The 27,953-nt window shown below is 51.5% G+C and overlaps 1 protein-coding gene across 1 annotated transcript; it reads left to right on the top strand.

Annotated features, from left to right (window-relative positions):
- The first annotated feature begins 1,225 nt into the window (after nt 1-1,225).
- On the top strand, nt 1,226-26,406 carry VPS37B (VPS37B subunit of ESCRT-I). The gene is made up of 4 exons (XM_026514780.4): nt 1,226-1,390; nt 21,932-22,103; nt 23,495-23,577; nt 24,418-26,406. Exons 1-4 carry the CDS (start codon nt 1,280-1,282, stop codon nt 24,913-24,915), a joined length of 864 nt encoding a protein of 287 aa, XP_026370565.1. The 5' UTR covers nt 1,226-1,279; the 3' UTR covers nt 24,916-26,406.
- The last annotated feature ends 1,547 nt before the right edge of the window (nt 26,407-27,953 follow it).

Below are 27,953 nucleotides of genomic sequence, written 5' to 3'. Positions count from 1 at the left end.
AAAGCTCATCAGTCAGCCAATAAGCATTTACTGAATGCCTCAACTGTGTTCAGTACTGAGTTATGCGTGAGGTCAATGTGGTATGATGCCAGCCTCGTGAATGCTAGACTGGGAGCCAGGAGGCCTGCCAATCACTTAATTTGGGGAAACACCAAAATTTTCTCCTCCCAAGACCTCAGTTTCTTTATGTGTAAAATTAGGAGGCTGTAGTGGTTAACATCAGCCCTTAGGTTTCTTCTAACTAGAATGGTCACAAATTCCAAAGGAGGATGATGAGTTCACAGGCTCCTGGATCTCAAGAGACTTCTAGATAGCTGGGGAGACTGAGCAATTGTACCCCAAATTGTGTTTCCGGAAGAGCACAGCTTGGCCCACCTGCATGCCTAGGGTCTTCCTGGCAGTTGGTGCAAAGGGGTCACGTGAAGGGTCATGATGCTCTGGCCCTACTGCTTTTGAGGATTCCTTCCTTGTGTGTACTAAGCTAGTCCTGACAGGGCCTTTGCACATGCTTGTCTTGCTGCATTGGACTTCCTACAGGAATGGTGGCTGGTTCCTCCTTTCTCATCCTTTAGATCTCCTTAGCTCTCCACATCTGAGTGTGCCATCTCTTATTATCGCTAAGGTTCTTCTCTATTCTCTTATTTCAGCATCCATGTCCTTCTTCGCACTCTCCCAATTTGTAGTCTTTTTACTTGTTTGCTTCCCTTGTCAGTCTGTTGGCTCTACCGGGCAGAGGTCCTTCCTGTTCAGAACTGTACGCCCAAAGCTTAGACCCCACAGAACGTCTCAATATTTGTTCAACGAATGACTTGGCAGCTCCACCATTCCGAGGAACCGAAGGCATCTAAAGTTGCTTCGCCATAAAATGCCTTTTTGGAATTCCCCAGGCTGGGCTTAGGCTGCAGTAACTTCTTCCCCATTGCCTGATTTCTTTGGATCTAGACATTTCTTTTCCTTCAAGAAAAAAGCTCTATGTCATCACAACGCCTTCTGTGCTCTAGTGACATCATTACTGCTTCTCGCTGCGTCACAAATCCATCCGCAGCTCCTTTCTTTCCCGCTAGAAGCCCCCAACCTTCCCGGAGGCAGCTCCGCGTCGCGTCTCGCCCCGGGCCCAGCCTGCTACGTCACGTCCGCCCGCCCGCGCGGTGATGACGTCATGCTCCAGAGCTGGCGTCACGTGCCCCCCCCCCCGCCGGGGGGCGGGCCTTGAGGGCGGCGCTTCCGGTCGGCGGAGCCTGGCGGCCCGAGCGGCAGCGGCGGCGGCTGAGACGCGGGGATGGCGGGCGCCGGGAGCGAAGCCCGGTTTGCCGGGCTGTCGCTGGTGCAGCTCAACGAGCTGCTGGAGGACGAGGGGCAGCTGACGGAGATGGTGCAGAAGATGGAAGAGGTGAGCCGGGCGAGGGCGCGCGGCGGCGGGGCCTCGAGGAGGGGCGTTGCGGGGTCGGGGGCCCGCGGCGGGCTGGAGGTGGCCCGAGGCAGGGGCGATCGCGGTGCCTCAAGTTGGTTGAGGGAACTGCAACGAGGAGTGGGGGGGTTTGAGACGGGCTCGGGGTGAGGGGACGGCGCTGGGGCTGAGCGTGGGGGAAAGCGCCCTGAGATTGGGGCTCGAGTGCTGATTGGGTTCCAGGCGAGGCTTTGAGGCGCCGAGGCTGGGAATGAAGCCGGGATTGGAGAGCCTGGAACGGGCATTTGGGGACTCGGGAGGCTGTGGCTGGGTCTGGTGGGACGAGGAGGGAATTAGGGGGATGAGACTGGGTTGGAGAAGGTAGAGGGGAGTGCGGTGGAGGATCAGGGGTGACTGAAACCGCACAGAGGGGGCTGAGGGCTGGGTCTGGGCAGGGGTTGGGGGTCTTGAGGGGAGGGTTGAGATGCAGGCGGACTGAGACAGTAATTGGGGTCTGCTAATAGGTTTTCAGGGGCTGAAATAGGAGTTTTAGGATTACCGTTTCTAAGGTTTTTGGGGGCCGAGGTTCTGTAGCTGAGTCTGGACGGTAGTTCTGAGGATGGACTTTAGAATTGGGCAGGGTCTCTGAGGTTGTGGGAGGCACGAGGCCACGGACTTAGCCAGGTTAAGATTTGAGGGGTCCGTGTATCTAAAAGAGTTCCCAAGAGTGTTGGAGGGGCCCTGTGGGGTCTGCCTTCATGTGGAAGTGGCCCAGGCAGGACCTAGGTGGTTCTTCTTGGTCTGGTTGGGGAGGGGGGGAAGCAGGAATCCCTTTCTCCATAAAGTTGCCCCCCTTCGGTGAAAGAAGGGAATATGGGAATCTACTATGGTGGCTTTGGCCCAGCGTCCTACCCTGCTGGGGCCAGTGAGAGTTCCTGAAGCTATTTTTTTGGGAGAAGATAAACCAGGGGTTGGGGGTTGAGAGCCAATCCCCACCTCTTTGATAGTCGAGGTCCTGCCCAGCCTCTGGAAGGCATATGGCCACCCTGTTTCTGGTTATCTCACAGCATCTCTTGTGGCATGGTTTGCTCTCCGGGGTAACTGGCTTCACACTTGATTTGAACTGTGTAGGTCTCTCCTTTTCCCAGCCTTTTTGGACTCTTTCTCTGAATGTCCCACCCTCCCAGTCTGGGTCTCCCCCAGGCAGGTGGACCCAAGGCTGGTCCCAGCTCTCCCCAGCCCATTTACCGCTCCTACTTCTTTGTCTCCCAAGTCTGAGCCTTCCCACGCCTACAGGGCTGAGCCTCTCACCCAGAAGCCTGAGTGGGGGCTTTTGGCTTTCTTTCCGAAGAGGGATTGTTCAACACTGAGCCAGCTTCCTTAAAAGGGGGCTTGTATGGAGGTTGCACATTCAAAATCACTGGAAAACCCTCAACAGATTATTGTCCTGAGCTACAGAGAGGCCACTGTAGTGAGATGGTATCAGTCTCTCCATTAATACACCCCTTGTATTCACGGGCTTTGTAACTTGGCACATAGAACGTTGCTCCGAGATGCAGTTTCCCTCATTTATGGTCTCCATGTGGCACTTTCCATTTTAGAGAATAATAAGTGACAAAATCCATCTTTCTTGACTGAAAGTTTCACATCTCTAAAGAAATAAAATCTTTGCTTAGTTTCTCTGCTTTTCAGTTGCTGGGAGACCTTTTGTTGTATGTCAGCAGGCATCTTTCTAGTTTAATAATAAAATGGCAGGTGTATTTTTCTAATGTGTAATATCACCGACAAGTTATTTTGCTGTGTGACTATTCTGTTTCAGTAAGAACAGAATACTGTATTTATATTGGTGTAGTTAGGTTGATTATTTTCTACCTTAATAGAAATAAACTGCCTTTTAGTGGAGGGAAGATTGTGGAAAGAGCCAAATAATTCTCCTGACTCCGAGGCTGTTAGGGACGGCATTGCTTGTTTCCTCTACCCAAGAAACTGGTGATTATTACATAAAGGGAAAGGCAAATTAGTCTAGCAGAACTTTTTTGATTGCTTTTTTTTTTTTTCCTAGTAAAGGTGACCATCGTCCCAGAGTATCCTATACAAATACTGAGGACCCACCAACTGCACTTGATTAGACCACATAATTCAAGTTTACTTAGCAGTGGTTTGTTCTTCAGAGTGTAGTGCTTTTAAAACAAGGAAACTGATCCGGAAGACCGGAATACTTTAGCCAAGCAGCTCACCTAGCTACACTCACACTTAGCAAATCCTGTTCCCCTGGTCACACGTGGCATGTTTCTGTAGGAATGGGTATGACATGAATAACTAAAATTTTGACTCAGCTGTTAATGTTATGCATTGGTTTATTGGCTTATTTCGGGGTGGCTGTGAGACACAGAAGAAAATATTCTGTGAACTGTCCTCTCTTGACTGAAGGGAATATGCAGACTTTGGAATCAAATACTCCAGGCTGGACTTGGCCACTTCCCAGCTGTGTGATTTCAGGCAAGTTAATCCACCTCTCTGAGCCTCTGTTGGAGAACTCTAATAAAATAGAGTTGACGTGGAGATTATGTGAGATAGTCACCTTAAGACAGCATGTAGTTAGTGCTCAATAAAGAGTAATTGCAGTTACTAATAATCAGCTAATTCATTGTTTTTTAGAGGGTACTGACAGCCATTAATAGCAGATCATCCTGACAAGTTAATAGGGTCTTATTTCAAGAACGTTAAGTAATTTTTTAATTTGCCACTGGCTTAAGAAACATTTTACCTTTCTATGGTCAAAACGATTATGTATCTCGTTAGGTCTAGGATGAGACTGTAAATGGAACAGGTCCTTTCCAGCATAGAATTTCTTAATCTGGACCAAAGGCTTTTTGTTTCTTTTCTCTTTTTTTTTTAATTGGCAGAAGGAAGTGTTTTAAATTGTAGAGTAAGACTTCTTCAAGCCTGAGGGGATATTTTGTGGCGACTGGAAAGCGTGGCTAGGTTTTGAAGGCATTCGCTGTTAGGTTTGAGTACAGCCGTGCGTTATCCTTCGCTTACGTTGTTTTAATTGTGGTGTGTGAGCTGTTAGCACAGCTCGAGACATTAAAACCATGTTGGAGCTGTAGGCGGTTTCATCTTCCGTGCCTGTGTGTTTATCTTTTCCTGTTCCTCCTGTCCATTATGCAGTTCCCTAAATGTAGTACTATCCCCAGTGATCTTTGCTCTTTCCTTTCCTGTGGCCTGACGTTTCATATGCACACATTTTATTTTTATTTAAAGTTATTTTTACATGGCAGTGGAATGTGCCTTTCTCTCCGTCCACATTAACCCCATTGGACTTACAGGGCACTCCCTTAAAAGGAACTGTCGCTTCGGGGATTAGGCAGCTAAACCGCAGCTCCTGGGTCACGTCTCCCAGTGCGCTGTCCGAGGAAATGTTGGCTGGTGGTGTTAACTAATAATTCCACCTAACTAAGGTTCAAATTCAAGATCTGTTCCTTTGGCAAGTGAAAATCCCCACGTGCAAAAGCGCTGAGGGTCTGAAAAACAGATTGTTTTGTGGAAAGAGTCTGGTGGGGAGAAGCTGTTTCCCTAGGGCGTGTTCTGGTGTGCAGTGTGTGGGGCTGCAAGCTGCTGTGTGAATCATAATGGCTCATTGAAATGGACTGACCTCGCTTTAAACCCAGGCACTGTTTCCTCAACGGCGCTGAGCGCTGGTGGGACTGGTTTTTGGAAGTTAAGATTTAAACTCTTGGAGTGTCTGCTACTGGAGTTTGTTTCTGTTCACGTTGTGCAGTCATTGTGTGTACAAAGGCTTCAACTTCTGTGTTTGAGTCTTGTCTTCCGTGGGCTTACTATTTTAACTCGTTAGTAAAAAATTACTGTGCCTGCGAGTATTTTCTGAAATCCAGTTTTTTTAAAGGAGGCATTAAGATTTTGTGGAGGGGCGCCTGGGTGGCTCAGTTGGTTAAGGTCTGCCTTCGGCTCCGGTCATGATCCCAGGGTCCTGGGACTGAGCCCCAGGTTGGCTCCCTGCTCAGTGGGGAGCCTGCGTCTCCCTCTCCCTTTGCCCCTCCCCACCACTTGTACGTACGCGCTCTCTCTCTTCCTCAAATGAATCTTAAAAAAAAAAAAAAAAAAAGATTTTGTGGAAAGGGACGCTTGGCTGGCCCAATCAGTGGAGCATATGACTTTTGATCTTGGGGTCGTGAGTTCAAGCCGCGAGTTGGGTGTAGAGTTTACCAAAAAAAAAAAAAAAAAAAAAGATTTCGTGGAAAGAATAGCTCGGAGTTGTGTGACCTTGCTTCAGTTGCTTAAACTCTCTGCTTCGGTTTTTGCACTGTAGAGTGAGGGTAGGAACCATGCTGGTTTTGTGAGGCCCAGTGGAATAGCTGATGAAGGCAGTACTTGGCACAGGGGGGCTTCTGTAGAGGCTCGCCCCCTTAAGAGATTTTCAGAATTGTTAGACTGGCTGGTTAGGTGAAATCTGATCACTTGTGTAAATGCTCTCTACTTCTTTGGCATAGATAAAAAGTGCAGTGGGTGTGGTATAGTGCAGAACTGACTTTTGATACTAGCTCTGCGACCTTTGGCAAGTACTGTCTTCCCGAGCGGAGTTTCCTCATTGAAAATAAAGGGGATGACAGCAGTAACCTACTTCATTGGGTGGGTGGGTGGATTAGAGGAGTCCATGAGATGCTCAGTGTGGTACCTAGCACAGGGAGCACTCAGGAGATTGTTAGCCGCTGTTACTGCTAAAATGAAAAGGCTTCACATCCTTGCTGCCATTTCAGGCAGATTCCACTTCAGTTCCACAGCTGTGGGACACAAACTGCGTGCAAGGCGTTTTAAGGATGGAAGCATGAATAGGCCATAATGCCTGTATTATAATTTGGGGGAGAAACCAAGTACACAGATATTTACAATGCAAGAGAGAGTAAGAGTCAGGGAGCTTCAGTTTGGGAAGACGAACGTAATGAGGATGGATGGTGGTGGTGGTGGTTGCCCAACAGTGTGGATGTACTTAAAAGTGGCCCTTGAAAATGGCTAAAATGGCGTATTTTATATTTTATCACAATTTTTTAAAAAGAGAGACTAAAAAGAAGGGCCACTTGTGAATTGTAAATGATATTGCAGGTCAGATGAAGAGGCGCTCTGGCTAGAATAGTTAGATTCCTAGTGCAAGAGGAGGACTTCGATAGGTGGTTAAGATTCAAGAAAAGAAATGATCAAATACAATAATACCTCTGAGAGGGTCTAGAATAATGTGAGAGAGCATCTGTGCACCTGCCACCCAGCTTAGGAAGTAAACACTGTCAACCCAGTGAAAAGCTCTCTTTGTGCTCCATCCTGAGCATGACCCCTACTCCAGCCCCAGCCACGGCCTTGAATTAGATATTTATTTCTCTAAGTAGGGTTTTGAGAGAGAAACATGGGGAATCAGGAGGAAGTGACAGCAAGAGCACAGGCCCAGAGCAGGAAAGCACGGGACAGGCTTTGTGAGTGGTGAGTTACCATCTCCTTTGCCAGATCAGATCTGCCCGTGCGTAGGGAAATGACAGGAACGAAGGCCAGCGGGGGCAGAGTGCCAGCGAGTGAGTGGAAGGCGGGTAAGCTGGTAGCAGTGAGTTTCCATGACTTTGTGGAGCAGAAGAGCAATATGGTCAGAAGAACACTTTAGGAGGTTAACTTGGCAGCAGAGTGTATGGGCTGGGTGAGTGCACGAAGGTTCAGGAAAGGCCAGGGTGGAAGTGGAAGTTCGGGTAAGAAGAAACCAGGGTCTGAGCTGGGTTCTGGGGGAGGGGATTCCAACCTCACCAGCCTTGCCTTCCGCGTGCTCCCCTACCTCCTCGGTCACAGACACACGGTCTCTTCACTCCTTTGTATACGTGTAGCGCTTGTCACACGTTTTGTAAGTCACATTTACTTCCTTGTGTTCCCGGCTGGTCTGGGGACTCTGTTTTGTCCTGTGTGTCTTTGTGTCCTTGGCATGTAGGTGCTGCTGGGTGAGTGGAGCTAACTGGCTGCTGGTGGAAATGAGAAAGAGTGGGGGAGGGGAGAGGGCTCCCTGAGACCCTGCCAGCCTGAGAGTGCGGGGCAGGGAGGACCGTTCCGTGGCGCCTCCGGCAGCAGTTGGAAGTACAGCTCTAGAGCTCAGGAACAGTCAGCCGAGATACAGATTTGGGGGCGCACTTCTGTTGGGAAGAATCTCAAGGTTTGAAAGGCCACCAGGAATAACTAGCCGCCTGGGAGAAGCACAGGGAGAAACGAGTCTGGTGTTTTACAGACAGGCCGACATCCTGTTACGGTGCTTGTACCGACTGTATCAGACTAGTCGAAAGAGGAACCTGGAAGGAGACCGAACTGTTTGACCTCATCTGTCAAGCAGAACTGACGTGCTCTTGAGCTAAGCCAACTTTCTTGTTCGTAGACGACCCTGGTTCAATCTCATGACTGTTCAACTTGACGATGGTGTGAAAGCAACACGCATTCGGTAGGAAGCGTACTTGGAATTTTGAATTTGTCTAGTGGCGGGCTCAGGATCCGCGGTCCCATCCTCTCCCGTGACGCTGGGCAGCGGCTGCAGTTCCCTGTCAGCCACGCGATCACGAGGGTCAACAGCCGGTACGCCGACCGCCACCTGCACCCACATGGCCGTTCTGTTTGTCACTCTCAGTGCAGTAATCAGGAAATTACATGAGATAGCCTATTTGTAGGCTTTGTGTGGGGGCGCCTGTTTGTTGGTAGAGCACGTGACTCTTGGTCTCAGGGTCATGAGTTCAAGCCCCATGCTGGGCATGGAGCCTACTTACGATATAAAAAAAATAATAAGATGTTTTTTAAAAAAATAGCCTTTGTGGTAGATGGTTTTGCGCAACCGGAGGCTCACGTCAGTGCTCTGAGCACAGTTAAGGTGGGCTTGGGTGAGCTCTGGTGTTCGCTAGGTGTATTAAATACATTTTTGACTTAACGTTATTTTTTATGATGGGTTTATCGGGATGTGATGCCATTGTAAATTAAGGAAGATCTGTATTTGGCTTTTGTCACGGTATTTGTGGCAGAATGCTGCCGTGGGGATTATGCCAAATACGCAGTGCGGGGTTTTCTGTAACGACTGCGTGTCAGCCACTGTTCACATGTATAATCACGGACTCTGTGAACGTGCTGAGGCAAGAGTTGGTTTATTTCCTCCCTCTGCTATGTGGGTTTTTCAGATTCCGTCATTATTAGGGAAAACTGTCTTACCTAGTGGTAAAAAGGCAGAGGAAAGTAGTGTGTAGAATTGGTTCCTAGGGAAGAATGAAAGAGGTAGCGGTAGCTTTGTTGTCGTAGGTTACGTTGCAGTGTGTCAAGAGAAAGCTTTTGAAAGCATTTCTTGTGGAATTATGAGGAATATTGTTCATTACTCTGCCAAAGAGTTGATGTGAAAAGCAGATATTTGAATAGCTTGTTACATTACAAGCAGTGTCATAGTTAATGTTTCTTTCAAATCAGAGCTTTCATTATCACCAACGGTGGTGCCACCAAGAGTGGCACCTCGAGGTTCTATTCGTGTCCGTTGCCCGGTGCCTGGGTTGGCAGAGGGACAGGGTAAGCGCTAATTAATGCTTGCCATCAGACAGCAGCTTTCATTAGTGTGAACACAGCTGAGGCCGAGCCCGTTTATTCATTACTCAGCCTTATGGAGCACCCTGGGGATGGGAAGCCACGAAGCCACGTCGTTTTCCTCTCAGGATTGCGCAGGTATACAGAGGTCAGTTTTCACAAACATCGGGTGTGTGAAACAGTAGTGATGGGTTCACCAGTGGGAGGGGACCCAGCAGGCCTTTGTGGGGTGGGGGGGAGAGCCACAGAGAATGTTTCCTGGAGGAGAGGACTCTTGAGCTGTGGTTCAAAGGAAGAGGTAACCAGGTAACGAGGGAGGAGGCCTTCCAGGCATGGGGGTGGACAGCTGGAACGGACACAGAGGAAGAGCCTTGAGAGGGGTGCACAACAGGAATATTCCAGCCTTGTGGAGGGACCTGGACGGGCATGGCTGGGGAGGAGGCCAGAGATGCAGGCGGGGTCAGATGGCTCGATCTTCTCCGCAGAGGGAGCCATGGGAGTGCTACGGTCACAGTTGTGACTTAATGGATGGTTCAGGCAGCCCGGGTGGGAGGGTGGTGGGTGGATTTGAAGGGGGTAAGACGGGAAAATGGGGAGATCAGCTGGAAGGCTGAAAGATGGTTGATAGCAAAGACCTTTGGGGCAGCCAGAATCACTCGAGGGCTCACACCAGGCTCCTCACGGGGCCTGGGAGTCTTGTTTTGTACCCGATTCCAGTAGGAACACACTTGGTCGTATGGTTTGTCTGTCAGTGGCAGATTTTTGAAGGATATAGGGAAAAAATTAACAGAGCCAGTAAAACCATCCGGAAATAAATGATAGAGAGGAGGCAAAAGTTATAAAAAGCCTCACCAAAAAATATAAGGTCAGCTCTCAAGCATAGTGGTTAAAGATGGGATTTGGGTTGCTAGGAAACCCTGGGCACCGTTACCCTTCCTAAATGTCCGTTCCCTCATCTTTAAAATGGACGCATTACACCAGCGGCCTTACGAGTCCTCAGGAGGATTAACCACGAGGGTGTGTGTGAGCCGCTGAGCAGGGGGCTGTGGCAGGAGTAAGTGTCCAGTAGATGGAAGCCGTGTCCGTTTAGTAAGGTGCTGGGGCTCTTTGCTTCAGGGTAGCATCTCCCTTAGCCATCCTTGGGGCCCTAATTCTGTGCGTGTCAGGGTGGATACATGAAAAGGAATTCCATGGTAAATAGATTTGGGAAACCAGTGTTCAGAGGTTTTGGTTTTGCTTTGCGTTGTTTGGGACTTACTGCTAGGGTGTGTGGTGAAGCGCCAGAGGGCCAGACGTTGCGGCATTTCCCAGGCTTATGTGATCGTGGACCTCGTGGGACTGCTTCCCTGGGGCATGCTTTGGCAAGTGCTCATTCAGGGGATCAGTGTGCCATCTGCTTCCAGCGCCCATGGCTACTGCCGTTTCACACATGGTATGTAGTTCCTTGATATTCATGGTGCCAGCTCTGTGTCCTCAGTGGCTGGCCTGCTTTCACGTACTCTTTTGAAGAATGTAGGGAGTATGTGGTACTTTATTTTGAGTATATAGTATTTCAAACTTCTGATTCCAGTTGATCAAATCTTTAAAAATATTTTTTGGGGGCGCCTGGGTGGCTCAGTCGTTAAGCGTCTGCCTTCAGCTCAGGGCGTGATCTCGGTGCTGCTTCCTCTCCCACTCCCCCTGCTTGTGTTCCCTCTCTCGCTGGCTGTCTCTGTCAAATAAATAAATAAAATCTTAAAAAAAAAATTTTTTTGTGTGTTTATTATAGAAAAATTTAAAAATGCAGAAAATTATAAAGAAGAAAAACATAATCACATGTAATACCACCACCCAGAGAGAAATACCGTTAACATTTTGTATGTTTTTTTTTTTTTTTTTTTTTTGGTATGTTTTGGGTTTTGTTTTTTGTGTTTTTTCCTGGTTTTCTCCCACTGGGATCATTCTGTAGAGAGAGGTTTTTATTTGGGTGTGTGGGTGTGTGTGTGGGTGTTAACCTAAAGTTATACTCTGGGCATTTTCTTATTTTTATATCTTTTTTTTCTTTTTCATCATTTTTTTAAGTACCCAATGTGGGGCTTGAACTCATGACCCTGAGGTCACAACTTACATGCTCTACCAACTGAGACAGCCAGGTGTCCCCATTTTCTTATTTTTTATCAGAATATTATTACATGACAGTGTTTTTGTTTTTTGTTTTTTTGGTTTTTTCTTTAAAGATTTTATTTGAGGGCACCTGGATGGCTCAGTTGGTTAAGCATCTGCCTTCAGCTCAGGTCATGATCCCGGGGTCCTGGAATCGAGTCCCACGTTGGGCTCCTTGCTTAGTAGGGAGCCTGCTTCTCCCTCTCCCTTTGCCTGCTGCTCCCCTTGCTTGTTCTCTCTCTGTGTCAAATAAATAAAATCTTTTTTTTTTTAAATAAAGATTTTATTTGAGAGCAAGAATGAGAGAGAGCGCACGCGCACAGCGATCCCAGGACCCTGAGATCATGACTAGAGCAGAAGTTAGATGCTTAACCGACTGAGCCTCCAGGTGCCCCATGACAGTGTGTTTAATGGCTGCATATATTTGATCATGTGGGTATGTCCTGATTTATGTGACCCATTCCCTTATTGGATATTTAGGTGCCTTTTTTTGCTATCATGTATTGTGATTAACATCTTTGAACATAAATCTGTTAAAATATCAATTTAAAAAAAAATGATTAAATCTTAAGTAGGCAGTTTTTTTAGTTAGAACATCAAATTCCCTACATCAGATAAAATTGCAGGTATTTTTTATGAAGTTTAAGTAGAATAATTTCAAGGTAACTGATTCTTCTTTGACTAATCCCTTTCTCTACCCCTGGACTAAAAAAATCCCACTACTAGGGGTGCCTGGGTAGCACAGTCGTTAGGCATCTGCCTTCGGCTCAGGGCGTGATCCCGGCGTTCTGGGATCGAGCCCCACATTGGGCTCCACCACTGGGAGCCTGCTTCTTCCTCTCCCACTCCTCCTGCTTGTGTTCCCTCTCTCGCTGGCTGTCTCTCTCTGTCAAATAAATAAATAAATAAATAAATCTTTAAAAAAAAAAATCCCACTATTAGAATAGCATTTTCTCATACTGAATAGAAGAATAATTTCAGTCATGTGAGAGTAAGTTTTATCCACTAAACTGAATTCTTGACTCGGGTGTTGGAAAGTTTATGTCATCATGTATTTTAAATGTAAAAGCAAAATTGTCAAAAGATGTAGTTTTAATACACATAATCCAGGATCCACCTGGTTTGGCATTTTCTTATTTGCACCTGTGTAAAGACTATCCCAGAAAATTCTCACACATTCATTTCTTGTAAATTGTGGTTAAAAAGAAATAGAGAAGAGGGGAAAAAAAACCTTCAGTTCTTACTAAACGAATAATTGCTTTGGTGGTTTGTCCTGGCCAGAAGCTGCTAATAAGAAAAGCAGAATTTATAGGGCGCATGGGTGGCTCAGTTGGTTAAGCATCTGCCTTCTGTTCAGGTCATGATCCTGGGGTCCTGGAATCAAATTCTGCATCGGGCTCCTTGCTCAGCAGGGAGCCTGCTTCTCCCTCTGCCTGCTGCTCCCCCTCCTTGTGCTCTTTCTCTGTCTCTGTCAAATAAATCTTAGGAAAAAAGCAGAATTTAGAAGTTGTCTTCCATAAGCTCTTTCTTTTGAGGAAGGGAGGAGTTATCTGGATTTAAAATTACAGTAGAAGCTATCAATTGACCTCCCTCCACTTGACCAGTGTTCCAGTAATTGGCATTTCCCACCATCAGATATAGTGATTGATGCCCAAACCCGCCCCCCCCCCCCCCCGCCACAGTGATCAAGATCGGGTATCTGGACATTTCTGCCCCCACACTGCAGTTGTACACTTACGGAGAGTCGAGGACCTGTCCATTCTGGTTTTCTTACAGTAATTAACTTATTTTGTTAAATACTGTGGCAGCTGATGAGCCATGAGTGAAAAGACAAGGAGAGAAAATGAAGCTGAGGCTTTGAAGTTAGTAGAGGGTGGTGCTCGAGAAACTTGCGAATGAATTCGGTGTGGACCAGGCTGCAGGAGGACGGGATTCCAGGATCCTGCACTCCTCTCTCACATCCAGTCTTCAAACCCTCCACATTGAAGGGTGTGGTCTGGATGAAAAGAACTTCTGGAACTCGAGCTAGTGGACCCTTTCTCTAGGAAAAGGCCTTTGCCTTAGATGAAGAAATGGACAGATGTATATCTTTAAAATTTTGTGTGTTTAGTGATTTACGACTTTAACCAAACTGCTCAGCTGTCCAGCAGCTAATTGGTTCGGGTAACATGGACTGAGGGCTTCTTGATGGCTTTTCTGGCTCGCCAGCCAACATTGCCTTTAGGAGACAGGGACAAAGGCAGTTAACGCTGTGGTCAGTTTGGGTGTTCCTGTTCTGTTCGTCCCTCCCCCCAGAGTACTCAGGAATTATAAGGTCAGTGACACTAGGAATGTAACATTTTCTAGCCCGTGACAAGTTTTCAGAACCAGTCACACCTATTATTATATTTCTGTCTTATTGACATCATCATCCATGTAAGTCCAGGAAGTAGGGAGATCCCCCACCCCTGTGCGTGTTGGGGTGTAAGGCTTCTAGGAAAACAAAAGCACCCTGGTATGTTGAACCTGCCAGAACTAGACAGCTAATTCTTCTCTGGGACGGGTCCATTTATTTTCAGACCTAGCTGCCTGCATTTCTAATGTTAGTTGCACTTAAAGTGAATAACATGCTAATTTCTAAGGTGTGAGCCAGCTCCGTATGGAAGGGACCATTCCAGTCTCTGTCCCGTTGCCTGCTGCTTTCCTGGGGCAGCAGGTTTCATCTCAACAAGGATTTTAACATCTTCGATCAAAAGTAGCAGTCTTTATTAATCTGATGTGCTCGCTCTGTCGAGTGGGCTGTTTCGGTGGATCAGCAGATAAGCAGCCGGTAAATTTTCTCTCCCGAGTAGGCTGTAGCCTTGGAGATGGTTTCACACAACCCACGAGGCGGCTGTATTTTAGGACAGTTTCATAATGTTCTACAGTTCTTTCACTGTATTTTTGAGTTTTCAGACCTTTAATTTTGTTAACACGTTAAACAGTCCAACTCTGGAACTGTTAAGTTTTTTCATTTTGGATTGAATTAAGCCACGTTTGCAGGACACCTCGGTATCGTGGGCTTGGATCACAGGCTCCACTGAAAGCCTGAATTTAGTTGGAAGATAGAGGAGTTTGTCACTGGCAAGGTGTGCACTGAATGGGAGATGAATTTGGGCTTTCTAGTAACCTAAGCTTTAACAGTAAAGCCCACACTCAAATTGCATGTGATCTTGGTGATACTTACCCTAAGATTAATTGGTGAGCTAGAGCAAGTGTAGTTCAATAAACGGAGAGATTAACCTGGCTGAACGCATGCCAGCCTCTTGGTCACCTGATCCGTAAGCCTGCTGTATGTAGAGTCTTAACGCAACCTGACGTTTTCTACTGGTAGGAAGGTACAAAAGCTGAGATTTATTCCTCGTCTTTATATTATGGATAGCTTTCAATTTCATTTTATCTGGAGAGGAAAATATACAAATCAAAAAGAATTTCCCAGCAAAAGGAGCCAGTATTTTTGCGAGAAGGGCTGGTCCAGATTGGGAGTAACGAATGTACACACGGGTCTGGGACACCTTGTTCTGCTAGAGAGCAGGGAAGCTGTCCAACCCGTGGGGTGTGTCAGCTGGAGACCCAGCTGAAAGTGTCTCCCACTGGCCGTGGGCAATTTGAGCATCAGGAAGATTACTAATGGCAATTAATTGAAACCTATAAAAAAATACAAATCCATTACTTAATAATGATGCCCCCCCCAAAAAGCTTATTAGTCACGATCAGAGGTTGCTTGATCATTAACTTAGTCTTCTGAAAGTTGGTTTAAGGCTGGGGGGAGATTGCGGTGGAAATAAACAGTCATCCTGCTTTTCCTATATAAATGATTTCAGATGGTCAGCCAGACGAGGCAGAAGCTCATTACAAGAGTAATCGAAGCCAACATATGTATAAGTTGAAAGCAGAGAATAATTGTTAATTTTAGTGTGATTATGGCATTATAGTTGTAAAGTTCTTCCCTCTTAAAGAGACATACTAATGTATGCATGCTAGGATGTCTGAGATATGCTTTAAAATACTTGAGAAAAAAAAAGTCGGGAGGGGGGCACCTAGGTGGCTCAGTTGGTTAAGTGTCTGCCTTTGGTTTAGGTCATGATCTCAGGGTCCTGGGATCGAGCCCCGCATCTGGCTCCTTGCTCAGTGCAGAGTATGCTCCCTCTCCCTCTGCTGCTCCCCCTGCGTGTGCTCTCTCTCTTTCTCTCTGTCAAGTAAGTAAAATCTTAAAAAAAAAAAAAAAAATGTGGGGAGTACCTCAGGGAAGCAGGGGGTGGGCAAATGTCACTAATTGTCAAACCCTGGACAAGGTACACAGATTTGTTATACTCTTCTCTCTGCTTTCCCTTTGTGTTTGAAAATACCCTCAATAGGGCACCTGGGTGGCTCAGTCTTTAAGTGTCTGCCTTGGGCTCAGGTCGTGATCCCAAGCTCCTGGGATCGAGCCCTGCGGTGGGCTCCTTGCTCAGTGGAGAGCCTGCTTCCCCCTTTCCTTCCAGCTCGTGCTCTCTCTCTCGCTGTCTCTGTCTCTCTCTTTTAAATAAATAAAATCTTAAACTCAATAAAAAGGTAAATAAAAGATATAAACAGAAATTTGGATGGGTGAATCCTGGAACTTGAAAACAGAGAAATGAGAGTGGATCAGTTCTGTGCAGTGGTTGCAGGTGCTGCGGCGTCATGCGGGGCGCAATCCTCTAGGAAATGCACTTGGGAGACAGAAATCCTGACTCTTGACCTCATGCCTCCGTAGTTACGGGCACTCCAGACTCTGCTGCTCTCTCACACCTCCCTGAGACTGGATTTCTCTCCTGGGTGAAATGGGGGCAAATCTGTGTGCCCTTCACAGAGAGGATTAAATGCATAACGAGAAGGTGGCACAGTGCCAGGCATGCAGTAAGTGCTCAATAAATGTTAGCAAATGCTGCTGAAACATATAGGGTAGGGACAGGAGTGACGTTTTTACATCACCAGTAACTTCAGTCTTTAAGTTCATGTCTATCTGGATTTTTGTTCTTTTTCTCTCTTGAGCCATTTAATTTATTTGAGGAGCAAGTGCAGTCTGGGTTGAGGGCTGCAGTGCGAAGGGCCTGGCACCCCCTGGAGTTGGGCAGTGTCCTGCTCGCAGGGCCTGCCCACACTCGGGGTGGTGAGGACTGTTCTGGTCTTTGGCTCCCAGAACCTAGCGACAGAGGTGCTTCCTTAGTATTTCTTGGATGAATGAATGAATGAATGAATGAATGAATGAATGCACCAACCCACCACTGTGTTATGAGCTAACTTGAGGTCCTGAAGTTTGTGGGTGTTTTTTTAAATACGGTCCTGTCGTGCCGTCGCTCGCCCATTGTGCCCTGAGCTCCCGGCAGGAGGGGGCTCAGTTTCCACTGCAGAGGCAGGAGTTGGCTGAAGCCGGCTCCCGTCCGCTGGGTCTCCGTGTGTGCTCCGTGTGCGGGTGTCCCTGCAGTGATGGGGAGTCTCAGAGCAGTCGCTGTCGTCATCCTGAGATTCTCCTCGTACATTCCACTTGCAAACCCCTGTAGGCGGTGGAAATGTCTGGTTTGGAAAACATCCACCGCGAGTTCACTCCCACCTGGCACCAGCTGGCAGGGCGCAGGCAGCGTCTGTCGCTGTGCCTCCCGTTGGTGACCGTTGCACGTGTCACCCAGAGGGCGGTTTGTATCTGTTTTCTTCCACACCAGCTTTATTTTCGACTACACTTCCCCAGCCCGAATTCAGACAAGGGCACGCGTGTGAGGTGGTGTGGGCACGTGCGTGCTACGCGACCTTCATATGTTAACGCAAACGTCGCGAGAGGGAAAGGGGTCCTCACGTTTCTGCCTGGACGAACATGTCGACAGTATTTTTTTCTTTTTCGTGGGTGTGGGTGTGTGGTCGATGGTCCTGTATTTTGATTTGTTATTGAAGCGCAGTTGACCTGTGATGTCATATGCGTTCCAGGTGAACCACGTGTGATCGGACAGTTGTGTAGATGACTCAGTGGCCACCTTGGTACGTGCGGTCCCCATCTGTCACCTTCCCACGTTGTTACAGTATCGCCGTGTTCTCTGTGCCGCGCTCTCCATCTCCGTGACAGATTCGTAACTGGAAGTCCGTACCTCCTGATACCCTTCACCTGTGTCACCCTTTTCTGAAACACGTTACTTTTCTAGAGCCTCTGCTCTTCTGGTTCTAATACTAACAGGTTGTATTAAAAGATAATGCTCTTGTAAACTCCTGTGTGCTGGTAGTGAATCAAGCACCATGTACGAGGAGAAAGAGGAAAGTTTAAAAAACTCATTCAGAGGTTGCTGCTGTTAACTTGAGTGGACATCATTAGGCTGCTCGTGGAGGGGGGAGGGGCAGAAAGAACTAGAGAATTGGGGCGCTGCCCCACATTCTACAGTCCTGCGTCTCGTTTTTCTCCGGTTATGAGCAGAGAAGGAAACTGAAGTGGAGTACGTGTTTAAAAATGTTTCCTTAGGGGCGCCTGGGTGGCTCAGTCGTTAAGCGTCTGCCTTCGGCTCAGGGCGTGATCCTGGCGTTCTGGGATCGAGCCCCACATCGGGCTCCTCCGCTATGAGCCTGCATCTTCCTCTCCCACTCCCCCTGCTTGTGTTCCCTCTCTCGCTGGCTGTCTCTATCTCTGTCAAATAAATAAATAAAATCTTTAAAAAAAAAAAAAAGAAAAAAAAAATAAAAATGTTTCCTTACCACAGTGAGGCTGTTTCCTGAAAGAATTTCTCTATGGTTAAGAAAAAGGATCATGAGAACAATCAAGAGGTCAGCACACGGTTTCCAGTCTCAGGTAGCTGTAGGCCCTGTGCCGTGCTCCTAAACCGTGGTGGCCCCTGACGCGTTCTCAGGGTCACGGCACGGATCCAGTCACAGACGCCGAGGCTGGAGTCGGTCCTACGGGAGGTGGAGAGCTGGGCCGTGTGTCGCGCACACGAGCGGGCTAACGATATTCGCTCAAGTTAACAGCAGCAACCTCTGGCTGCCCCTTGGACCTCGCTGGGTGTACTGGACGCCGTCCCCACGGAGAGGGCCTTGCGGCCCGTGCCAGCCAGCTCGCCTTTGCTTTGCATAGGATAGCACAAGACTGGCTGTTTCCTCCCCATTTCTAATTGGAGCAATGGAAGGGAATATTGTTACAGAGGAAAGAGTCTTTTTCTGCGTCTCATGCAGCATCCCGGGTGTGTTCTGGGCTCATCGGGGTGTTGGAATAGCTTTATCAGATGCTTGAGCCGCTCTGCACTCAGCACACTGTCCTGGCCTCGTCCCCTGGAGAGTGCCGCGGGTGTGCTGTGGGCGGTCACTTAGAACATAGCACCGTTTACTCACGTGAAAACATCTGAATACCCAGAGGATACGAAAAATGACATTTTTTGATGACTGTCAGTTGTAGTTTTATTTGGCCCTTGCTGGCTGGGGGCTAAGCCAGCCTTTGCGTCCTGTGCAACAGACCACACTTTGATCATAGCCTGTGCTGCTTTGTGCTTCTCTCTTCTAGGACTTTTTTTTTTTAAGATTTTATTTATTTATGTGACAGACAGCCAGCGAGAGAGGGAACACAGAAGGGGAGTGGGAGAGGAAGAAGCAGGCTCCCAGCAGAGGAGCCCGATGTGGGGCTCGATCCCGGAACGCCGGGATCACGCCCTGAGCCGAAGGCAGACACTTAACGACTGCGCCACCCAGGCGCCCCTCTCTTCTAGGACTTTCTGACACGCAGGAGACGTGATTTTGACCTGATTTAGACACTACGAGAATAAGATTTCTTTGTAGATGTGTTTTACACAGAGACCAGAGCAGTGGTGCTTAGCTGGGCCTGTGCCTGGGCCTCCTGGAGGGTTTGGCTGATGCAGGGTTGGTCTGAGAGAACCAGCACCCCTTCCCTCAGGTGATCGTAAGATCCAGCCGCCAGGGAGAAGCACTGCTGGAGAGCAGTCCAGCGGCGTGCTAGAATTAGGGGCTTCGGGATGCCAGTGCCTTTCCGTGGTCCCTACGGAGATCTTTGCTCACAGACATGCCTCTGCTGAAGATGGGAATCCTGCTTCCAGAATTAGCCTTAGATCCAATGTGAGATGCCCCCCCCCCCCCCCCGACTCCATCTCAGAGGACTTTATCAAGGGAGCGTGTCTGCATAAAGGATTCGGAGCATTTGTTGCTTGACCTACACAGCTTTTCCCCCCTTCCTCATTATGTGGTCCATCTTACTTGCTGGACCTGGCCACAGTGACTGGCTTTTGGGGAGGGGTCTCTGATTCAGTCAGCAGATCCTTACTGAGTGATCCCTGCTGGGTGCTTGGCACACCAAGATTGTGCCGATGGTAGAATTCCTATGGGGGAGACCGTGAGCAGGGAGACAAACCCCCTGCTTCTGATTGCAGCCCCTGGCAGCGGAGACATGGGTGCTCCCCACCATGAGAAGGAGCCCGTGGGAAGAGCAGACCTGAGCTCCAGAGGCGGTGCAGGGAAGGGCTGGGGGTGGGCGCTCTTGGAAGTTCCCATGGTGGGCAGGTGGGGACCAGGGCCCCCGGCACCCCAGCGATGAGGGTGTGCTAAAGTCCCTTCCATTTATGATGACTGAGTTTAGGTGACCATAGGAGTCTGGGCCTAACTCAGGGCCCAGTAAATGTTTCTTGAACACAGACTTAAGACTGAGTCAGAATCCTGGAGTGCAGGGAGCCGGGGGCCTGACTGGCCTTGAACACCTGCGTCAGAGGACACTGGCGTGCTGGGGGGTGGGGCGTAGAGAAACTCCTCGGCGGTTTCTTGCTCTGTAGTTAAACTTTAAACGTTGAGGTACTTGTAGATTCACAAGCGGTGTAAGGAGGACAGACCCTGCGTGTCCCTCACCGCCCCCCGCCCGGGGAACCCCTTGTGGAAATCTGCCCCCCCCCACAGCCGGGGCATTGACCCCGGTCAGGATGGGGGAGCGCGGGGCGTCCGTCCCCGTGAGCCTCCTTCCCGAGGCCTTTCCCCGGCCACTCACCTGTCTCCGTTTCTGTGACTGTCGTTTCAAGTGTTGTACACACGGGACCCCCGAGTGTGTGACCCTTGGGCCGGCTCTCTCCACTCAGCGTCATTCCCTGAGTCTCATCCGAGATGCCACGCGTGTCGGCCGTGGTTCTTCGAGACGGGGAGCTGGGCGGTGGCTGTGACGGGCGAGGCCGCCTGGAACGTTCGCGTCCAGGGCTTTGTGCGAACCTAGGTTTTCATTTCCCCCGGGTGCGTGCCCAGGAGGACGGTTTCTGGGTCGCATGGTAGTTTCATGTTTAGTTTTAAAAGAAGTTGCTGAACTGTGCTCCCGAGTGGACCGTGCGAAGTATGTTTGTTTGTTTGTTCTTTGAAATGGCTTCACAATAGAAGGAAAGACTCCTGTGCCCTCGGAGCTCGGGATACGACGCACAGGGCGGGGGAGCTGCTGGGGGGGGCCCTTCCGGAGCTCTGCACTGCCAGGAGCCCCGTTTACGTGAGGGCCCCGAATTCTCCCTGCTGGCTAAAACCCGCGAGAGAGGAGAGCCTTCTGCTCTCGGTTCGTGGTGCTGAGCTAGGGGCTCCATCTTCTATCTTAATTTGTATCCTTCATGTAAATTCCATTTTAAGGCGAGCCTCCTCTTTGGGGCCCTGGGCCCAGCTCCGGGTGTGGAAGATACAGACCATGTGTCTGCCGTAGGGAGCCCCCCGCCTGAGGCCAGAGCTGCTGTGTTCTCTCGCTTCCCCGGGACGGGCTCGTGACCGGGTGCGCGCGTGCGGTGGGGGCGCGGGTGCGGGCTGCGCCGGGAGCCGGGCTGGCCCCCTGGGTGGGCCTGGCCAGAGCAGAGGCAGCGCAGTGGGAAATCTGCACCCAGACCCTCAGAGGAAGGAAGTCATGGCGAAAATAGCCTGGGTGGGTGGCAGCAAATATCAAGGGAAAACTGGCGTCAGGTTGCGGGAAAGCTACGAGAAAACAGCACAACGGGGCAGGACCGTGCGCTGTGGAGGCTTCAGGTCCACACAGTGAGGTGGCTGTGGACAGGCTGTGGTGGCAGAGGCCTGACACTAGCTAGTACGGGTGGTGTCCCATGTGTTTGGGTTTTGGGGTTTTCCATGTTAAGTTTTGTTAGGAATTCTTTACCTTGTCTTCAGACCTGTCCATTTTCCCCCTCACCCTTGTGGTCTGGGCACTGGCTCTTTTGTCCCTCCCAAATAACACCTGGTGGGCAGGTCAGCCCCCTGGCCCCAGCTTTGGATCTGGATCTGGGAGGACTCCCGCCTTCCCCTCAGTCGAGGAGGAGCGAGAGGTGGGCGTGGGAGAGAGAGCAGGGTCACTGTAAACGGAATTCATTCCCAGGGGGTGTCGGGCTTTTGTGTTTGATCTCTAAGCCTGATGATTGAGCCTGAATTGACATCATGCCAACTGGTTCTCCGCTGCAAACTTCCTCTGGAGCAGCAGAAACTGGTTTTGAACAAATCTAGCCCGAAGTCTTTCCAGCTGTTGATTCCTGCAAGCACAGTGGGGTCGTAAGGGATCCCAGCCACAGCTCGCGAAGCAAAGAGCCTGGAGAAGTCACAAGACAAAGCCTGTCTGCAAATCGTTGGAAAGGAAGTGGCTTTGCTCTTTAAGAACAGGGAGCTGTGTCCAAACTAGGAACCCAGGGGGGCTGGAGTCTGGGCGGGGAGTGGCCCTCATGTGGTCTCAGCCGTGGTCTCTGCTGGGGACCAGCCCAACGGAAGCAGATGTGGCTGCTCTGGGGGGCGGGGCTCGGGAGCCTCGGGGGACTGGTCTGGAACTAACACCCGTTGGTTCTCATCATCCTGTGTTCCTTGCAGACGCAGAATGTTCAGCTCAGCAAAGAAATGACGCTCGCCAGCAACCGGAGCCTGGCAGAAGGGAACCTTCTGTACCAGCCCCAACTGGACTCCCTGAAAGCACGTTTGACCCAAAAATACCAGGAACTCCAGGTTCTCTTTGAAGCCTATCAGATAAAGAAGACCAAATTAGGTAACTTTGCCAGGGTGATCCTTCAGGAATAGAGTTGAGGGAAGGGCACATGTTCAAGCTGTTGGGCTACCGGGAGAGAAGTCGTATTATGGAAAAATTTCAGATTGAGACACTGGTCAATGCCGCAAAGAAACAGTTTATATACAGCATCAGTCCACCTATTTAGAGAGGAGACTTAACCACTTCTTAAACAAAATTTTACCTTCTCCAGCCTAGAAAAGTAATTTTCTGAATCATGAGATTTAACAAACATCTCCTCCTGCGGAGTTAGGCCCTCAGAGTCAGTGCTGAGAAATACTCCTCGTGGGGACGTTTCATTGTAACGTCACGCTTAGATTTACCGTCATTACGAAGAGCTGTAGGAACTGAGTCTTGAGTCCTGAGTGCTCTGCGTGGCTTTGGAGGGGGCTGCGGTGAAGAAAAGGTTAAAAGCCTTGCCCTTCAGTGAGGTGGACAGGAGGTCTGCTCTCCGGACTCCCTCTCCGGTGTGCGTCCCTGCAGTGAAGGCTCGGGAAGGCCTGCCCAGCCAGAGGAGTGCTTTCCTGGCTGGGAGCACGTGCGTTGTAACATAAATTGGTAAAAATCACCTTGGGAAGAGTTGTGTGGCCAAACCCACCTGAAGGAAGCCTGTGCTCACTGATTCAACCAGTCTGCCCCAGGTGTGCCCCCGGCAGACGCTCGCGGCTGTCCACGGACAGGCCCAAGAATGTTCATGGGGGCGTTATTTGTAACAGCTGAGTTGGGAGACCATCTAAATGTCCACATACAGCATGCGGCGTCCCTGAGTTCTGGTCTCTGCACAGTGGACATTGAGGGAAACGAGGGGCTCTCAGGTTCCCGGCGTGGGCTGGAAGGAGCCAGCACAGAGCGCACCCTGTGTGATGCCCTCTTGTGAAGTGCCCAGCCAGGCAGGATGTGGGCATCGGGGCCGCCTCGAGGGCGGTCTCCAGGAGCGGGCCTGGAGCCTTTGAGACTGTTCTGTATTCTGATCTGGGGGGGGAGGTTATACACTTGTAAAAATTGAGGTCCCAGGCTTAAATTACGCCTACTTGATATAGTTACCACTCAGAAATACAAAGGAAATCTGCGTGGGGTGGTTCGTGTTACGTCATGTGTTGGGTGACAGCCCTCTGTAGGACCGACAGTGACATGGGGTGTGGGATGCATGGTGCAGCCCCCAGTCTGTCCCCTGTTTTGTCCTGTGTGCTCTTTCCTCTCCTGGATTCTAAGGCCTTGACTTTCAGCTTCCTGGGAAGCCAGCTATTTACCTTTCCAGTTAAAGCGCGCCCTTCTCTGAAAGGAGGATGGCACGGAGTCTGGGGGGGCATGTCGTTCTGAGGGGCTGGGGCCCGGATGCCCCCTTCTCTCCTCATGCCTCTTGCTTCTTCCAGATAAGCAGTCTAGCAGCGCTTCCTTGGAGACCCTGCTGGCGCTCCTGCAGGCAGAAGGGGCCAAGATCGAGGAGGACACCGAGGTAAAGCCAGCCCGCGTGGGTGCAGTGCCCCAGGCCGCAATTCCCGGGGTCTGGGCCGCTTTGGGAGCCCGTGGGCCAGTCCCTCCGCAGCCAGGAGGCTGTAACGGGTCTGACGCTCAAGCGACCAGTGCGCATCGTGGCGCGAGTCCGTGCCGGTCCCGGGGCCGCCCATGGCCGATGTACCATCTTCTGAACCAGCGGGGGGAGGGCAGAGCCTGTGAGATGTGGCCCGTGGAGCACTCGAGGTTAGAGCCTCACTAAGGCGTACGGCCCTGAGTCAGGGTCCAAGGTTGCACAGTTGTAGCAAGCTGAGGTGGGCGGCGGCCGCACGTTTCCAAGTTAGCCCCTGTGCTCGAATTCACCCACGGGCTTGGGTGGGGGCCCTAGTGGGCATGAGCTTGTCTCCATCCTACTGACCCTGTACAGGGCATGTCTGTCAGGGTGCAGCCGGTGGAAGGAAGGAAACGGACTGCAGCTGGCTTGGTGAGCGGGTGGGAAGTGGGTACGGTGGTTTCTTCTGGCCTTGAAGCCCAGCAGGTCAGGGCTGCCGAGGGGCCTGCTTCCTCTACGGTGGGCTCCTCCTACGGCCTGCTGCCTCGGGCAGCTCGGGGGGTGCGGTGGGCAGCCAGGACCAGCTACCTCTTTCCCCTTCTCTCTGCCGGGGACTGGGGAGCCACCTCTGAGGTCAGCGGGGGCTGCAGTGGGCAGTGTGTGGCGGGTGGGGTAAGCAGGGGACGGGTGATGGAAGGAAGCTGGGTGTTGCCTCTCCCTGGGTGGTGAAGGGGGCTTCCTTCCCCAAGGGCTGGCCTGTCCCTCTAACCAGCTTTCTCCTACTTTCAGAACATGGCAGAGAAGTTTCTTGATGGAGAGCTTCCTCTGGACTCCTTCATCGATGTCTATCAGAGCCAGCGGAAACTGGCCCACACGCGAAGAGTGAAAATCGAGAAGCTCCAGGAGCTGGTGCTGAAGGGGCAGAGACTTCCACAGGCATCAGCGCCGGCCCCGCTGCTGCCCAGGGTGCCCGAGCCGGCGCCCGCTGCCCCCCTGCCCTACCCTACCTCGGAGGCCAGCGGGCCCCCCTCCATGCTACCTCGGCGCATCCCCCCGCCACCGCCCCCGGTGCCTGCAGGACGTTTGGCCACGCCATTTACTGCTGCCATGGGCTCAGGACAGGCCCTCCCGTACCCGGGATCCCAGTGCCCACCCCTGCCCCCCCGCGTGGGCCTGCCCCCCCCACAAGGATTCTCCGCACAGTTCGTGTCTCCGTACCCACCCGCTCTTCCCCAGAGACCCCCGCCCCGGCTGCCTCCACACCAGCCAGGCTTCATCCTGCAGTGAGCCGCCCCGTCCTTCCTGGGAGGCTGCACCTGCCGGCCGGGGCTCTGCACACACAGGCTTCAAGGAACAGGGTGCCGGTGCCCTGGGCCAGCGCAGCCATTTGATTTTAGAACTGTAGGTCAGCGGTAAGTAGCCGTAGGCCCCGGTTTTGTGCCCGGGGGTTGTGTGTGCAAGGCCTCGGCCTGGCATCCCCACGGTCACGTGGGTTTGTTTTCGGTATGATTTCTAAGTCTTGTAATGTTGATGGACTCCTTTAAGTTTGGGGGGAAACATCCCTCCCTTCCGCGTAGAACTGGGGTCCTCCCGTTGCAGCTTCACTTAATGAGCATGCTCCATTTCTGCTGTGTGTGCAGAAGACCGGGCCGCGCGGCCTAGCCCACCGCGCCAGTCGGGGGGGGGGGGGAGGGTCAGGTGGGCCGGCCTCGAAGGTGCTTACTGAATCCGCGGGCAGGGGTTGCCAGTCACCGTTCCCCCCAAACCTGGATGCTTCAAAGCCCCATGCAGTATTTGCGCCGGGCCCCGGCCAGCTGCAGAGGCTGGGCGCGGTGCAGCCAGGCCGGGGGACATGGGGCTGGGCTGGACCTTGCACGGCGAGGTCCCCAGCTGCTCCTCTCTCCCGCAGCGGGCCAGCCCCTGGCGGTTTCTACAAAGAAATACTCCCCTAATATTTTTACTATGTGTAATTTTCCTATTTTATATTGGCAAAGAAAACTTTTTGGACACAAGACCATTCAGGGAAACTTTATAAAAATGCACATATTGTTTTGAGCAGATTGAAGTACAGAAGTGAATGCCATGTCCTTTTTGACAAGCAGTGTGTAGTCACACCTGTGGGTGCCTGTGCTGTGCCTTAGTTTCCCCTGGTGCCAGTGAGGGGCAGGCGGAGGGGTCACTCTCACGAGCGGCTTCATGTTCCCAGAGGGGCTTGTGCGTTGTTGCCAGCGGAAGCAGCCTGGCCCACCATGGACTGGGGTCCTCTTAGCCCCTCTGCTCTTCCTCTGCTGGGGCCTCCGGGCAGGAGGGGGACAGGACTCCAGCGGAGGTGCCAACAAACTCAGAAGCTCTAGCAACACCCCCAGCTCTTCCTGGCCCTTTAGGGTCTCACCTGCCCAGGTGACAGAACTGAGGCGGAGCCCCGCCCGGGGTCTGTCCCAGCAGGCCAGGGGCGAGGCCGCCACGCTTTGTCTTCGGTTCCCCTGGGCGTGAACGCCCGTGTCCTGTTTGTAAAGCTGTAGGGAACGGTTTACTGCTCTGCCGATCAGGGGTGCCTGCCACATTCTGGGAATCTTCAGGTGGGTGTCCCCCTATCTCTCCGCCACCCATCGAGGTCAGGGGGTGCCTACAACCTGTACAGGGTGTAGCCAAACTTGTGAGCTCAGTGTGGATATGGGGAAGGGGCTGCCAGGCTGGCCTCGTCTCTTTCCAGGGCCGTGCCTGAGCCGGGGCTGTAAAGCTGGAGGACCCTTTTTAATAAATAGAGAATTAACAACGGTCCTGTCATTTCTTTACCTGGGGACGTTCATGGTGTGTTTGGCTCTAGCCGCTCAGTGATCAGAGTTCCAAGAGGGAAGCGGACTTGTCCGAAGTTGAAAAGGCACCCGAGACGGCTGAAGGGCTGCCTGGACCTGGGTCCCTGCGCTACCAGAGCCTTCGGTGCTGCCGCCCAGGTGCGCCCGGCCAGGAGTCAAGGGCAGAAAGGTGGGAGCGCGTGTGCACAGGGTGGGAGCTGCCCCCAGGGTCACCAGCGTGGACTGCACTGCTGAGGGAAACTCAGGCCCTTGTTGGCCGTTTCACATAATGATAGGATTGAATGGGTGAGATTTTGTTCTGGAGCCGACACCCCCCCCCCACCCCACCCCCATGTTCCCAGGCAGAGTTGGGTGCTGCTTCCCTCTCGAGGCTGGGAGAGGGGACCCTGCCTCCAGGGCTGCACCCTGCCAGCCCCCTAGCGCCCCCCCCACCCCCTGGGGGCCTTGGCGCCCGGGAGGGACTTTCCTCACTGCGTCGGCCGGAACAGAAGCACCAGGACCGGCCCTGCGTTGGCTGCTGTCTCCTCGAGGTGGGCTGCCAGTCCCTGCCCATCACCACTGCCTGCACGCAGGCGGGACATGTGAGGGACACTGCGGGGGTGGCCCTGGGAGGAAGAGGAAGGCTTTTCCTAAGAAATCAGTTAGCTTTTTTGAGAATGTCTGATAGTTGCTTTTTCCCCAGCGGCTGCTCAGGAAGCTTCTAGCCACAGCTGTAGCCGCCTGTGGGGGCACTTGCTAGACGGGCCCGTGCATAGCAGCCGCTCACCAGCCCGGCCTGGTCTGACCCTCGCCTCCCTCCTCTGGGCCCCTGCACTTGGGAGGTCAGGGAGGCACAGCGGTGGGCAGGTGCATAGAGATCAGACCCCGAGGCTCCCGGTTAAAGGCTTGCTCACGGAGGACTTAACGTCAAATCAAGCTAACATTTCTTTGGATCGAGTGAGTGTAGTCCACGCAGGGCAGCTCTCACTGGTTTGAACTTGGTGGAGCCTTGCATCTGCTGTAACGTCTTTTCTGAAGCTGTTTTCCCTTACAAATGAGAACCAGACACCCGCTCCAACGCCCCGTTTCCGGACAACCCCACCCACGCCTCCCAGCCAGCCTGGAGCGAGGCAGGGCCCACTTCACCCTTGTGGAAAGCTGGGTGCGGGGAGTGGGACTCATGTCTGAGGCCACATGTCTCTTTCTCTGACCTGCACGGTGTCTGTTCCACAAATGCTGGTGACCTGCAGGGGAAGGGGGCGCACGCTCTGTGGGCAGCGCACCAAGGCAAGCCTGCGTGGCCGGGAGCTGCCTGCACCCCTGGGGAAAGCGGGGGCCTGCACAGCCAGCTGTGCTCTTGGGAACCCAGAGGCTGGTCAGGCTCTCGGGGGGAAGGCTGTGGCTGTGGCCGTGCTGGTCAAGTCCCGACCAGCGAGGAGTCAGGGTCACCACCACCGAGCCCAGCCAGGGGCCATTGTTAACTGCAGGGACTCCCTGGTCACTCCTCCCCTTCCCAAAGCAGCGTGGTTT

This window comes from Ursus arctos, unplaced genomic scaffold (assembly GCF_023065955.2).
Source record: "Ursus arctos isolate Adak ecotype North America unplaced genomic scaffold, UrsArc2.0 scaffold_34, whole genome shotgun sequence".
Lineage (NCBI taxonomy): Eukaryota > Metazoa > Chordata > Mammalia > Carnivora > Ursidae > Ursus > Ursus arctos.
Note: the sequence above shows the minus strand (reverse complement) of the source record. Positions and strands in the feature narration are given on the sequence as shown.

Bases quoted from the DNA above. Each gene is read 5' to 3' on its own strand.
- VPS37B (XM_026514780.4), top strand. From the start codon at position 1,280: ATGGCGGGCGCCGGGAGCGAAGCCCGGTTTGCCGGGCTGTCGCTGGTG. The intron at 22,104-23,494 runs GTAACTTTGCCA...TGCTTCTTCCAG, and splicing joins GATAAAGAAGACCAAATTAG to ATAAGCAGTCTAGCAGCGCT. The intron at 23,578-24,417 runs GTAAAGCCAGCC...TCCTACTTTCAG, and splicing joins AGATCGAGGAGGACACCGAG to AACATGGCAGAGAAGTTTCT.